The sequence below is a fragment of the Pleurodeles waltl genome, chromosome 3_1 (genome assembly GCF_031143425.1).
Source record: "Pleurodeles waltl isolate 20211129_DDA chromosome 3_1, aPleWal1.hap1.20221129, whole genome shotgun sequence".
Classification (NCBI taxonomy): Eukaryota; Metazoa; Chordata; class Amphibia; order Caudata; family Salamandridae; genus Pleurodeles; species Pleurodeles waltl.
The window spans coordinates 1483656438-1483671655 of NC_090440.1; the positions used below are offsets into that span (position 1 = coordinate 1483656438).

Genomic DNA, 15218 nt, shown 5'->3' on the forward strand with positions numbered 1-15218 from the left:
AGCCAAGGTTTGCTCATACACTTAGAGTAAATTCATGATTTGTTTAAATGAAAAATAAACTAATGAGCATGCATAAGAAGCTGGAACAGTCATATGTTTTGTATATGTACATAGGGTACATTGCTGCATACAGAAATCTAAATAGTAACTCAACTGAATTTGTTTCTTTTACTTTTGTCCACGCTTGGAAAACTTCTTTCCCCATGGATAAACCTCTACCCCTACACTCCCACCAGGTTTAGGTGTGGTTGTTGCTCATCATTCCTCTGGATAAGTATATTCATGCCCTGGACAAGAGAACATATCCAAAAGTGTCTGCGGTGGCAATGAGCATTTGTAAAGACAGATGTGAATTTGTGGGTGTGCACAAATATACCGGACCATCCCACCCTGGAAACCCACTCAAAACCCCCTGGAAAAAGATTTACTCACATCTACATCTATACATACATGTGAATCTTTTGAGAAGTAGACTCTGTAAATGTGTGTTTATATGTTGATATGTTGATCAAATGTGCCTATTGGACCCACGAAGTTTGAAGAACATGTACCTATTATTTATTTTACCACTAAGGCTATCTTTTTAAAGAGATAAGGGGATACACCTGCAAAGTTGGAATATAGGTCTGAGAACGTTATGGTCTTCCTACATAAAATCAATCACTGTGCAATATTCCATATTTAAATGCCACATAATGTGTTTGAAATTGTTTTAGAATTAGAAACCTCGAGGCATGATTTAACTCCCCAAAATATCTATGGAACCTAGGAATGTACTGAAAAGAATACAATAAAATAATAATACATTTGGCCAGCTGGGACACCAATCGTATGCTCCTTGAATAGCGAAATTCAAGGTTCTCAAGTTTCGTTTGTTTCTCAGAAAAGGAAATGTTGTCATCTATGGATTGATAAGATCATTAATTTACTTTTTCAAACAACTCGCATGATGTAATTTCACAGCTGAGATCAAAACCCAACACTATCTACAAAGAAAGCCGTAACATATAACAACAAACCGGCAAACACAGAGAGAGAACATATTCTGACCAGCGAAAGATTTTTCTGGTCTGACAATCAAACGTAATGAATCTGGAAGTGAAACTAAACAAAGGTGATAACTCCTGTTCTCATATCAGCTGTAGCACTGTGTTTCTCACCTAGCATACATTAAATAGGTGATTCCCACTGTGGCCCCTTAATGCCAAGCCACAGTGTCATGTGTGAGCAACATGAGTACAGCAGGGATAGTTGTCAGGTGTGCCACAGCCAAATACTTCTAAAAAAAGAACACCCTTTACTTGTGCACTTTCCTCCCACATGCATGTGCTGGCTTGTAAATGATCAGGCAAGACAACATCACAATGATGCTACACTATTTGTAGTTGTGTGCTATATTTGTACCAGATAACAATAAATGTAATAGATAGTGATAGGTTTCTACTACAACAATCTTGGAATCTCTGGAGCAATAAACTTTAGTTTTGTTTCTTTTTATTTCAAAATCAAAGCATCTTCTGTGACTAGCAGAGGGAAGACATATTTGTCTTCCACATGAGATGTTTGGTTCCAAGTGATGTCTACACATTTCTCAAATCATTTCTAAAGAATTTGCTGAATTACAGAGCATACCTCAAACCATTTGTACAGAATATGCTTACATCGGGAGCCAGAGCATACCTTTCAATAACTCATTCCTGAATCAGAAAGGTTTCTTATCCTTGGCCAAAACATACCCTATCTCTATTATTTACGTGGAACCTCACTATACTTTCGCCATCACGTTTCCTACCATTACATGTATGTTCAAAATTGTCAGCCTTATTTCCTGCACCTGCAAAATATGAGCGACCGGAGTCTGCAAGCATGCCCCCTTCATGAACGCTGAAGCTGCAGCAGCTGTATCTGGCAAGCTCTTCACATGTGGCCTGAGAGGGGTAGAGGTCGGGTGTTCCTCACACACAGTCCTACGGAGGCAGTGACAGAGGTGGGGGGAGGGTCCTTGATTCACCTCTGATGCTTGGTAAGTCCATTGGATTCCCTTCCACAGGTGGGGGGTTGTGGCGATCCTGGTGTTGGTCCTCCCCAGTTGGGGGTTGGGCCAGCTCAGGTCCTAATGGAGGCCTCCTCCTCATAATGATGGTCTTAATCAGACCACACTCCATGACTTGCCCTGATGGCCTCTCTGGCATACGGGGTCATGGACTCCACTCTTTAGACAGGCTACTTCCTGATATGCATAGTAACAATCTTCACGCCTACCACAGCTAACATACAAGGTCAGCAACTTAACCTGGCAGATGGGGTCATCAACGCAGCTTTGGCCAATATGCAAGGCAGTGCTCTTTGCAATGGCCCCTGTCATACATTTGGCATCACTGACTCAGCCCCGCAAATGGGCTACCACCTGATCGGCACGGCAGCACTCCTCACCGTGGCCCTACTTAGCATGTGGGGTCAGTGACTTAGCTCCCTACAAGCGTAATGGCCTGAATTGTGATTGGCACAGCAGCACTCTTCATGATGCCCTTACCAGGTATACGGGGTCACTGACTTAGCTCTGCACACAAGCAAAATTCCCATTAGCATGGCAGCACGCTTGGTGACCCCACCTGGCACATATGTTGACTGAGTTACAACCTGTGCATGGGCAATGACCCAATCAGTCAAGCAATGATCACAGCTCCTCCACAGCAGCCCTTCTCTAGCACATGGCGGTTGCCGACTTCTGCCTGCAGATGGGCATCGGCGTGACTGGGGCAGCGGTCATCTCCTCAAACCTTGTTACAGTGATTCAGTTGCCAGGATCCCCCACTGGATCTTGCTCCCTCTAGTGCTCTTTTCTTTTTCATGGGGCACACTGGCCTTAGCAGGCAGGCACTGGTGCTCCAGGGGCAGGTGGTCTTGGAATCATTGTGTGATGTCCCAGCTGGGAGACTGGCAGACATTGACCTCCAGTTCTGGTAAGAGGCAGAAGTCTTGTAGATGGTCTCCTCCTCACACAACCTAACTTGCTGCTTGACAGTTGACAATTTTGGGGACCTCAAGCTCCCCTTCTTATAGTCCATTTTCAGATACCAAATGGGATTTAGAATTTGAGTCTTTAGAATTTATGTTGGAGATCTACTTCTTTTTGAGGTTCTCTCCTCTGACCTACTCTTCCTCCAGAAACCAGTCTGTCACAGCAGGAGTGACTCCAAATCCACACACAGGCCCAGGGAGTTACTGGTGGTTCACACCTAAATGTCAGCCACAGTGATATATGTTTCAAATGTTTATATCCCAAGACATCAGCCTTACTCTTTATTATTCTCTTATCAGTAACATCTCTTTCCTGGGATATGCCCAGGACCTTTCCTAGTGACCTATTTCTGAATAAAAGAGCACTCCTTGAAGTGTACTGCAGAACCTGACTCTCCCTTTTGCCAGTGTGTCCCACCCAGCCCCCAGGAATGCAGCGATACTCAAATATGTCTGTGGGTATTCCTCTATCTCCTCATGTTTCTCCAGTTAGCCCTGGCTCTCCCAAATGGAACCAAGCATCTAACATATATTGTACCATTCACATGCACACATAGACACAGCACATGCATATGATATACAGGCACTGCACAGCACTGCGTCCTTCATGTATTGTACCAGTCCCAGGCACACAAACATTCAACGCATGCAATTAACATACATGCACTGCACCATTACTGTATTGTGCCATTTACAGGCACATATACACCCAGTGTATATCTCACATGAACTGTGAAGGACTGCACACATAACTGATGTAGCCCAAGCGTGAGTTAAGCACACAGCTACAGAACTTTAAATTGGTGAGCCTGTAGGCCTCACACCAGTGCCCCAGGTTAAAAAACTGTTCATTCCTACTGATCACTACATGGGATACTGCCACCATCGTGCTCGTGCTGGCTAGCTCCTGGTAAAGGATGTAGCCTTTCACCACTATGACGGTGGTGCTTTGGGCGCCGCTCCTTGTCCAAAAAGACTGTAATTTGTGAGACAGGCCTGTGTCATGGAGCACTTGCATATTGCCCATAGCCACAAAAATCTGCATCAGAGATCCTGACATCATTATAATTGGGGCATTCAGGGCTGGAGTACATGTCTATCACCGTGTGATGGACTTTTCCATCCTAACAGGCGCAATATTTTTGTAGACAATATTTGTGACATAATATTTATGAAAGATCATTGTCTCACAATTAAAGTTCAGTCCCATACCAGGTCACTTTGGAGATGTGTTTTAGCATGACTACTAAATGTTGCACAAGAATAACCAACAAATTAGCTGATGGGCTAAGTAAGCAACTTAGGTGTTGCACACTTATCTTGTTGAAAAGCCATACATAATTAACTCCATAGGCCGTTAGACCATCATGTAGAGATGCAACAGTATATACACGTCTTTTATTGATTGGCACGGTTGACTCTGTTGAACTACTGCCAAAATCTAGATGTCTTAGTTAATCCTTAGGGTTTGAAATACTAACACAAACGCTGTGAGCATATTATTATGATAGTAACCCTGAATTATGTCATAGTAGGTGAGCAGAGGAAACTAGAATGGGTCAATCAATCAATCAATCAAAATGCTTTATTCGGCTATAAATACGCCATAAAAGTTACATCTAAACAATACATAGCATTACCTAGCAAAATAAAACAATTAAAATCTTTAAAATGTATTCACATGATACAAAGTTTTCAATAAATAGAACGCATTCTTAAAGTGCTTTGAATAACATTCAAGACCGTACTAATAAAATCTTCATTACCCAGGCCATGAAGGTAAGCAAAATCAGCTGTATGGGACCTAATACCACCTTCCTGCATACTGGGCACAATAAACGTCTTCGCTCATGTAAATAAAATGTGCATAATTGGGTGAGGTGGGAACTAGAATGTCTCAGTCTTGATATGGCTGGTGGCTGAGCTTCCACAATTTGAAATACTCTAGCACTGAAAAATACTTTCAGTGAGGGATCCTGGGTTTGCGGTTGGTAGTTTTTCACAAGTGGATAGGTTTCCCTCAGATAAACTGTGAGCAGTATGTGAGCATAAGTTCCAAAATCAACAATAAAATTTGAAATAAATATAACATTCCCAAAAGAATTGTAGCTAAAATAGAGACAATATAGTACTTTCAATGGCACAAAAATAAAACACATCTAATTTAGTGGTGAGGAGATATTCATTTGAGTGATCTTTGCCGTTTTCACATTCAAAACTGTTTTGGATGGAGCGTTTAAAATAGAAATGTTTCATTTGTTAAATAATTAAGGCTAACTCACAACTAATTGATGCCTTTTCCTAAACATATCACTGTAAAATTGTCTTGCAAATCCCACCTGACATCTGCAGTACTTTCTTTGCTTTACAGTAAGAAATAGCAAATTAAGCACTGGTTGATCTTTCTTGATGCTGGAGAAAGGAACAGGGAGGTTCCTAACTTTCAGCTCTCTAGACCCACCTCCAAATATTTTTGTTAAACTTTTAAAAGTCTCTGTTTTGGAATGCAAATGTTTGCTATAAGGGTGAAACCTCTTAACTGACCAATAAATGCACAAACGCATGATAGCGTAAGCTAATAGCTTGTAAAACATTAAACTTCAGAAGCATATGTGCTAGTACAGTGAGTGACTTTTCAAAAAAGGAAGAGCAATATTATTAAAAGGAACTTTTATCACTAACGTTTAGACTTCTGCCATCTCATTACTACTGCTGCAGTTGTATATTTTAATTCCATTTGGATATTTTTGCAGAACTAACCATTGTATTGTAGTAAAAGAACATTTGTTCATAAAACCCCTAATATTTCAGGTTACGCTGTTCATTGAACAGATGCATGTTATATCATGTTACAATATATAATGTTATTTGTTGGTGTGTTACTTTAGACCTATTTGTAGAGGGTGTATTCTGTCATTAGAATGGCATTGCAACGTTCTACACCACTCAAAGATGTAATTACACTTTAAAAGGGAATCTATGCTACACTGTAAGTTAATGTATTCTACCATTTTTGTTCTTTTGTGAACATCCAATAAAATTGTTCATTATATCGAAGAGCATACAGAGTGTGTGCTTGGACAATTCAGTGACAGACTTCTTCACATGTCACTGGTATAACATACAGCTATTTAAACAATCACCAATGTCAACACTGTAACTTAATCATTTAAGGAATGTAAGTTCCATATTTTTATTTGGACCATTGCTAATGAGTTTAGCGTCCACCTCCCACCACTTGGTGGTTGGTGAAGAGCTGTTTTCTGGGAGTACTTTTAAGGACGATCTACAAAACCCAATCACATTAAATGACATACTGTAATACATGACGTCAAAGGAATACTTGTGTGCTTTTTGTGATTTGTGAAAGGGATGGTGCAGTCTTCCTGTGTAAGCCATTTTTACACTTCCCCTTTGATATTGACTATGAGTGTAAATATGAAAAAACATGACTAATAACATATGTAAACATAACCAGCACAATAAAAAGCACGACACTAAACTCCCTCTGTAAACCTCATAATCGTTTGTAACAAACTGTAGAAGCTGAATTGGACACACGAGTCCATCGTGCACATGAAACAAAAACATTTAAAATAACCATCATTCTTTACACGATTATCTCACCATTTATACATTGTTTTCAAAATTCTCAAAACAAATAACTAAAATAATCAAAAACACAACTAACTTGTGTGATGTAGTAGAGTAATAGCCTACATTTATGAAAGGATCATTGTTAAATTGCTTTTTACTTTGAATTCAGGTCCTGTTGATGCGTTATTTTTTCTTGAGCGTTTCAGTTTTAGATCTCCACTCAACTTTGACATTATTGTCCTGTGATTGCTTTTAATAATTAGTCAAAAATGAAAATTATTAGTAAACTCGACACTATCATGAGTCTCTTCTGTTTCCATAAAATCACAATTCTAATCCTTGATTTGATTACTCTCTTCACCCACATCCCTGCAACGAAACAACCCTTTTTATTATGTATTATTTACATCTTTGCATCCTTATTCCTGCCTACCACTAGTCCTTCTACAGTTTGGCAGATGGCCAATGGAATATGTTTTTGACTGATGTAGGTGAACTGTGTTTCATGAATCGACTAACAGCAGATAATATAGTTGTATGGAATTGATACTATTACATGCTCTTTTAATCTAATTTCATGTCATGTCTTTCCAGTGCAGACCTAGAGAGGGCTCGCCCATTAGCCAGATTATTCTAAAGCACACCAGTTCCCCCAACTGTTAGAAATCTGGACATGTGCAATTCTCTAGTCACCTTGCTTCAAAGAATATGCGTCTATTATTAAAAGAGAGAGAGAGAGATAGAGAGAGAGAAAAAGAGAGAGAGAGAGAGAGAGAGAGAGAGAGAGGCGTATTTTTGTGGAAATCGTGTCTCACAAGCCAGAAGGCAAATGACGTCATAATACCTGCTGCTAGAGCCAAATAAAAAGCGAGACAAAGAGCATAATTACAGTTGTAGTTTTAGCAATGAAAACAAGAAATTATTTTTTTGTTCTTCTGCATTTGTTTGATACAATGGACAGAAACCGGAGAATGGGAGATAGTTGGAGCAGCATGCTTAATTGTTCCATGCTATGTGGCATTACAGAAAATACATAATTACTGCATGTTTCTACACCTACTGAGCTACAATATTTCTAATCTGCCTATTTACATAGCCCTATTTCTAATATATTTTTGCAAATCCAGCTTTTATTCTTCAGGTCTGCAAACATACTAAATTTTTAATATGAAAGAGCAAGAGGCTGAAGATTTAAGTGGTTTGTTATAAGGGTAATGGTACGATCATACTTTATAAGGAATACAAACCCTATGCCATATGGTTAAGGGATATTGCAAGTGACCACAGAGACCAATGATATTGTAAAGGAACTCAGCCTTCAACTTAATTTCTCTATATGGAAATGCAATGCTTTGTGACTTCAATATCCTTATAATGCAAGGAATTCTGCAACCACTGTTAAAAAAAAACAAAAAAAACACCTGTCTCTGATTTCTTTATAATAGGTGACATATGAGACGCCCAATTGCCTATTACATAGAAATAACACAGGGCCTGATTTCGAGTTTGATCGATGGGATACACCATCACAAATGTGACAGACATCCCGTCCACCATTTTACAAGTGCATTATATCCAATGGCAGTTGTAATACAGCAGATGGGGTGTCCACACACTTGTGACGGAGTATCCCATCAGCCTAAATCTAAATCAGGCCTAAAGTCACTCAACTATCACTAAGTATAATAAATTAATACATTTTAGTTCTGATGTCACAATGCCTACTGCCAGGGCCAGCAGCCCAGGTCAAAGGCAGTTTAGGTCATGGGCCATAAACATGAACTTTCTTTGTCCCGCTCTGTTTTTCTAGCTGCGCAGTGACTAGCAGAAAGACGATGTTTATGCCAACACTTTTATCTTTTGCACTCCCACCTGAATTATGAAAAAGTTCAAATCTATCGGCATGTTTCTACACATTCAGAGCTACTGTGTCTTTTTTTTATTACATTTGTTGAACTTATTCTAATATATTTTTGTATCTAATATCTAATAGTTTTCTTAAGCTGTTTAATTTGACTCTGGTGATTCTACTTTTATTCTTTATACTTGCAAACGTGCTCTCTCGTTCAAACGAAATAGTTACGCCCCAAGGATTGAAATGGTTTATGGGAAAGGTTACGGTATGACCATGCATTGTAATGAATAATGTAAGTGCTGCTGTACATGATAAAGATATTGCAGGTCACCTCGGAATTACATAAAAGTATAGAGGAACTTGGCCTTTGGTCTTGCTCCTCTATATAGACATGGAACTCCTCAGTGACTTCCAATATCCTTATAATGTCACAGGCAGGGGCTACTTTATACCATATATAATGTATAGCTTTTACAGCAAAAATTACAAAGAAGCATTGGATTCTGGAGACCCCCAGTAAGTCATTACTGGAAGCTGGGGACCACAGCCTAAGCATTTTTGATGATTTGAACTGCAAAACAATACACAAACTATGCAGAAATAAACACTCAAACACATACACAAATGCTGAAATACCTACATTAATTACATTAATTCTCAAATATAAAAAATAATAAAAATAATGTAATTTAATTTTATTTGAAAGGGTGGAACTTTATTAAAATGTTTTTAAATTCAGTTGAGGCCACTCCTTGTCCATGCTGTTTTCTGTTTGATGGTCTTGCATTGCTCTCACAAATCAATCTGAGGACACTAACTTAATTTTTATGCTCCATTTTACATCCCTTTATGCCTACAGGACGTTTGAAATGTTCAATTTTACATTTTGTTCCTTCACTTATTTACACTTTATTAATTTGCTAATAATATTAAATTGTCTAAGCAGTCGCGGACCCCTTGAGAAAGTTTTGCAGATAACAGGAAAAGAACCACTGCTCTACTGTGATAACAGGACGGAAATTGACAGGTGCACTGTAGTCACAAATGTGCGAGTCTGTGTTTGTCAGTTCAAATGATCCAAATAATGTGTTATTGAACCGCATTTATTTTCACTTGCATAGCATAAATAAATTCATGCTGTGTCAGTGAAAACAAATATATGTGAAGCCAGCGAAAATAAACATGAGCCAATAACAAGTTATTTTGAGCAGGTTTACTAATAAACACGAATTCACACAAGTATTGCTTCAGTGCAAGTGTCAAATTATATGTTGTTGTGAGAATAGAACGCAAATAACTTGACAAAATAATACGTAATACCTCACAGAGTATGCCTCAAACAAAGTGTGGCCATCCTCACAAAACCTTGTTCTTGGGGTTTTACCTCACTTCAAAGATGTAACTGCTAGTGCTCTTGTTATTATTATATATATTTGATTATAATTACCCAACCCCATAAAAACGAAAAAAGAGAAATCACTGATGCTGCAATCGGCTATTATTCACCACTGCTAAGGCAGTAGTGGAATCATGTTCCATTAAGGCTTTCCTTTCCGGGGGTCATGGCCTCGCCCCCCACTCATCCATAGCAATGAGTAACAAATGATTCCCATTTAAAAATAATTTCAACACTATTCACGAAACGAAATGACACACAGAACACCTTAACATAGAATCAGGCACCGCAACATAACATGCTTGCACGTGACATTGCCTTGCTCCGTCACCGGGCCTATAGGCCTGCTCCCTTTGGAATCACTGCCTTGCCACATAGGACCACTGCACTTCACCGAGTGCCTAATTATCTAACGCGGAAGGGGCATTTAGCTCAAATCCATGTTGGGGGGAAGGTTGTGGGGGCGTGAAAAATGTAAGCAGACTTCTATTGTTCAGAAGGCTGGCCGCCTGAAAGCCATGGGTCCTTATCGCAGCGCTGCAGCTCGACAATCCATTGCTATGATAAAGTGGCTGAGCTGGGAACAGTACAGGACAGGCGCAGTCCGGCGACAGATTACAATTTGACGTGAGCTCCTCGAACACTAATCAATCAACTCCGGCTTCAGCTCTAGCATCCGTCTAGCTATAGCGGGAGGGGCGGGGCTTGAGGGGCTCCGCAACGTCTCCCAGTCGGATGGCAAGACGAGAACACGCCAGACAGCGATCGTAGAAAGGAGGAAAATAACTTTTACCGTGCGAGCCAGAACCATACCTTTCCATTCATTAAAAGGCATCGATTCAAATGTATGGGGCAGACCAGTTTGGGAACATAAATCGCAAGTGTCTTTTTGTTACCAGACCATCTTGTGGTAAGATGGAGCTACAAAACACGGTCATTAACAATACATAAGGCGCGTATTCATGTCAGTACTGACAACTTATCACTGTGTGGAAACCATTTTGTAAAAAGGGTCAGTATTCGATTCAAAATTATTATTTGGGTAGCTTAGATACATTAAGATGCTAGCTGCATAGGTCACACGGTGTGCGTGTTTGTAAAAGTGTTCCTGATTCATCAAAAATACCTAAAAACTCCCTAAAACGCCCGCCGCCCCGTCCCAACCCAGGAGCAGGTGATTGTGAACATTTTCAGGGGCATGGCCTTTGTTACACTTAAGACATCAATACACATGCTGCAAATTGCTTCACCATAGCGGAAGGTACTTTCAACTAGGTTTAGTTCAAAATACACTCTGTAACCAAAAGTTGATACTGAATTATTTAAGAAAAGCAGCGCCTTACATTCCTGTTCGTGGATATTTTGGAAAGACACATGAAATTGAAACTCTAATAAATGCACAGAGCAAAAACACAACCTTGTAATGGAATTGCGGTCTCACGTGAAGATTGACTTGTGCCCTCTAAGAGGGCGCGTGGTTGGGCAAACTTAACTTAATACCAGGCTTGTTTTGCTGTAATATGAACGAATCGTAAGGAGGTAAACCGCAGTAAATTATTTACAAGAATGAACACCGACACCACTTCGTAGTATATTTGTATCAATTAATTTACACGAACGCGGCATCTTTGTCATGAGAGTTGTACAATATTTAACAAATCTAGGCGGTCATAGATCAGGTAAACTGAGAGGGGCAGCAGTGGGGGAGTTTTAAGAGCTTTTGGTGCACCAGCTACCGAAAGCATAAGTAAAATTAATGCTCAGGTGCTAGACTGGAGGTACATCGATCACACGTGTAAACACATGTAGGTTTGGAAGAGGTTACCCGCAGTGAACGCACTGAGATGCACGTAAACGCAGGTGTTCCTTGTGAATGTACGGGCAACCCGCGCCCCTCACGCACAAGCCACAATTCAAAAGGTACGGGCGGAGATAAATCACACAGTGCCACGAAGCGGTTTAGTTAATAGTGAGCGCTATAAACCTTTTCTCACTCACAACACAAGTGGCGTAACTTCTATTTAGTGGGGTATCAATTTTAATCTTCATAAAAAACGTGCTTCTTACAAAGAGAATCCATCGCGCAATGTGCCTCATTCAGAAACTACTATCCCCAGTTGTCCTTCCTGTACTGCAAATCCCTCTAGTGAGGTTTCAAATATTGAAAAGAAGTTTAACAGGGGAGAATGGCTACCAGGGCGTCTGCCACTGAAAATAAAAAATAAAACAAGACTCACGAGCTGGAGGAGGCACTGAACCACGATGAATGACGCGGGGTGAGGGCACCTCATTCTGGCGGGAGTCTAGGAGAAGCTTCCCCTTTCCTGGGTCTTGCACATATCCACTTTGGAGGGGAGGACCGATCGCGGGGACATGCCACTGCAGTTACCTTAAGGAAAAAGCACAAGCAGTGAGAAGCAGCTGCAACACAGTCCCGAGCGCGGCAGAGTAAATTAGCACACAGTCGGCGCAGGCTATATTAGGCGTGACAAGGAGCGCCGCGCACAGGAGGCGCTGTGATGAATTACCTCTCGAAGCGCTGTCTGAGCGAGCGGGTGAACTCTGTGCATCAAAACTGTAGGGGATCGCAGAAGTTAGTGCAAACTACGGGATCCTGGATTCAGACACCGAAATGAGTGTCTTAAAGGAGAATTTTACCTCCTTGGGGAATAGGTTGGCGCTTTGCAGGTGCCCTCTTGGTATGCACAACTCCCAGACTGGGCGAAGAAGACGCTCTTGTTTCCGTAGTGTCACAGAATTTGGGCAGCAGTGCAGAGGATTGCTGACTACTGAGCGCCTGAGTCATCTGGAAGAAAGGGCTTCCAACGCTACGTTCTATAGAGAAGCATAGACTGGCTGTGAGGTGGGGTGGGGGGGGGGGAGGGGGGGGAGTGCTTGAACCACATTAATACATACCTGAGAGACTCACAACATGCCACGCGAGAGAATGACCAGGCAGGGAAATAAAATGCCCCACATTCTGCCGTATTATCAACCAATACACATTTGATTGGCAACAATGATAGTACAAAACCCAGGAGTGTCCACGTGAGGGATACAATCCCAGTTTACATTGCACGTTTTACTTTATCTTGCATCGCCGGCGAGTATTTGAGATTTTCAATAAGTTCTACTGCTGTAGTTTATGTTATGCAAAATATGCCTCTTTTATAGTGTTTACAGTGAATAGGTATCAGTGATTTCCGGTCGTGTGTGCGTTCATGACGGCTCACGATGGAGAACTTTCAAGTTAAAGCTAAAGCGCATGTCAGTGCGAGTTTCTCACAGTGCCTATCACTGGATCGTCAAGGTGTACAGGCTACATTCACATCCAATCCCGGGCCTTTCTGCAGAGAGCTCAGGCTGATATTTGTGGGAACATGAGAGAGACATAAATCACGAATTTCAGAAAGACGTAGAGAGAAAAAAGGATATCACATCACTAACCGAGTGAGAAACTACAGAAGAAAGTGGTTTTAAGGCGGGAGTGTCAGAGTCTCTTCGACGGTCACTCACTACCCGTACAACAGACCTTAGTAATGTTTAAATGAGCCTCTTATTTTCTGAACTGAAACTTTTGAATGCTACTTATGCACAACAAAATCTGACAAAGCCAATAGGCCTGCATTGTTTAGGAATGTGTTTGTTGTTGTGGGACATGTCAGGTTGCAGTACACGAACGTGCCGAGAAACACCCAAATACTGATCAAGTGGTATGCAACCTGCAGCACAGGATTTTATTTCACTTTTCAAGCCACATCCTTAATTAAACATGCCACGCCTCTTGAAAAATATTTTTGTCCTTAATCTTCTATGGCTGCGACCCGTTAGCATCTCCCCACCTTTCAATCCCACTTAGAGAATTACCAGTGTGGATTGTTAGATTTCTACATTGTAAAACTTCATGCACGTTGGTAAACTATAGTACTCGCTGGGTAGAAGAACGCACACATTTGACCCTATAAAATGTCCACCTGATTCAGTTTGCAAAGAAATGTAGACAAAAACTAAAATATAGTTGGTGATTTATATGAAAAATGATTTTTTTAAATGGCAGTTTACCTTAACCACTCATCCTATTTCTTGTCCCAGTCCTTTCACCTGCGGAAGGGGGGAACACGCCTCTCGAAGTCACGCCTCTTAAAAAACGCTTCCAATATAATTCGTCAAAAAGCACACTTTAAGTATTTAAAACAATGAACACCATAACTCATCCTGGTTTTGTGCTTGTGCACGCTCTTGAGTGCCTCCCGGTACAGTGTAAATGCGAGTACCAGTAGCGTAGGGGCCCATCCACCACTCTAGCAGCTTAAACTGGGAACGACACAGGGCTGATGGCCTGGTGAGCTGTGTCACTCTTAGATCTTATTAGTTGTTTATGGGCCTCTTCTGTTTGCAGGTCTTCAGAGAAAATGTTAATAACACTGTGGAGGAATACAAAGAAAGAGGACTGATGCCTGAGCTGGATTGCACAGTGATGGAAACAGAGAAGGAGAAATAGTGATAGTAAAGGAACGACACAGTAAATGGAGTAAACATAAAAAAGTAAGGAGAGAAAAAGTGGGTAGACAGAAAAGTGAAAGACCAGAAGGAGGAAGTGGGGTGAAATGAAGGATACAGTAAAAGGAAAGAAGGTAATTGGGGAAGGTAGGATGGAATGGTGAAAGTATGACCGGATAGATAAAAGGGTGAAAAGATTGAGAAATGCAAGAGTGAAATAATGGATGGAAGAGCATGAGAAATCAGGTTGTTAACTGAGGGGAAGGTGTGAAACACTCTCAAGCAACACCCACAATCCTTGTCAGGGTGAACCACAAAAGTCACTAAATTAACCTATGCTTAACTCCCTGATAGCTTGGTACAAATGCAGTCAGGCTTGACTTAAAAGCAATGTGTAAAGTGTTTATGTGGCACATAAACAGTAATAAAGTTAAAACACAACACAAGATAAATCCCACACCAATTTAGAAAAAATAGAGTAAAATATAATAAATTATTTGACACCAAAATAACAAAAATCAAATCAGTAGAACCTGAGATGTGCATTCTAAGATTTGATGGTAAGTATAGCACCTAAATGCACAAAGGGAAATTTGCGGTTATCTGATTGTGCTAGACTGGGGGAAAGTCACGAATTCAGAACAATCGCAATGAAGGAGTTCGGGCTGAAAACAGGGACCAACTTAGTCCCATTGAAAAAAAGTTGTCTTCTTAAAGTCCGGCACGAACAGTCAAGTTCACTGTAGAGGAGGCTGGGAGGAGCAGGTAGAACATCGCTGATGGTCATCTCTGTAGTGCAAAGAGCATGCCTGTCACCACAGATGGTCATCACTCTAGCATGAAGATCCC

At 40.7% G+C, this 15218-nt stretch overlaps 1 protein-coding gene across 2 annotated transcripts in view; it reads right to left on the reverse strand.

Moving 5' to 3' along the window:
- Nucleotides 1-12670, reverse strand: part of NXPH2 (neurexophilin 2) — a 429290-nt gene extending 416620 nt beyond the window's left edge. The window contains exons 1-2 of one of the 2 annotated variants that reach the window (XM_069225081.1): nt 12528-12670; nt 12107-12258 (exon numbers count right to left, since the gene is read on the reverse strand). In XM_069225081.1, the coding sequence (XP_069081182.1) occupies nt 12107-12160 (54 nt within the window). In that variant the 5' untranslated portion in view covers nt 12161-12258; nt 12528-12670. Of the gene's footprint in view, nt 1-12106; nt 12259-12397 lie in introns of both variants that reach the window. The other variant, XM_069225080.1, reaches the window with a different exon arrangement.
- Nucleotides 12671-15218: the final 2548 nt, after the last annotated feature.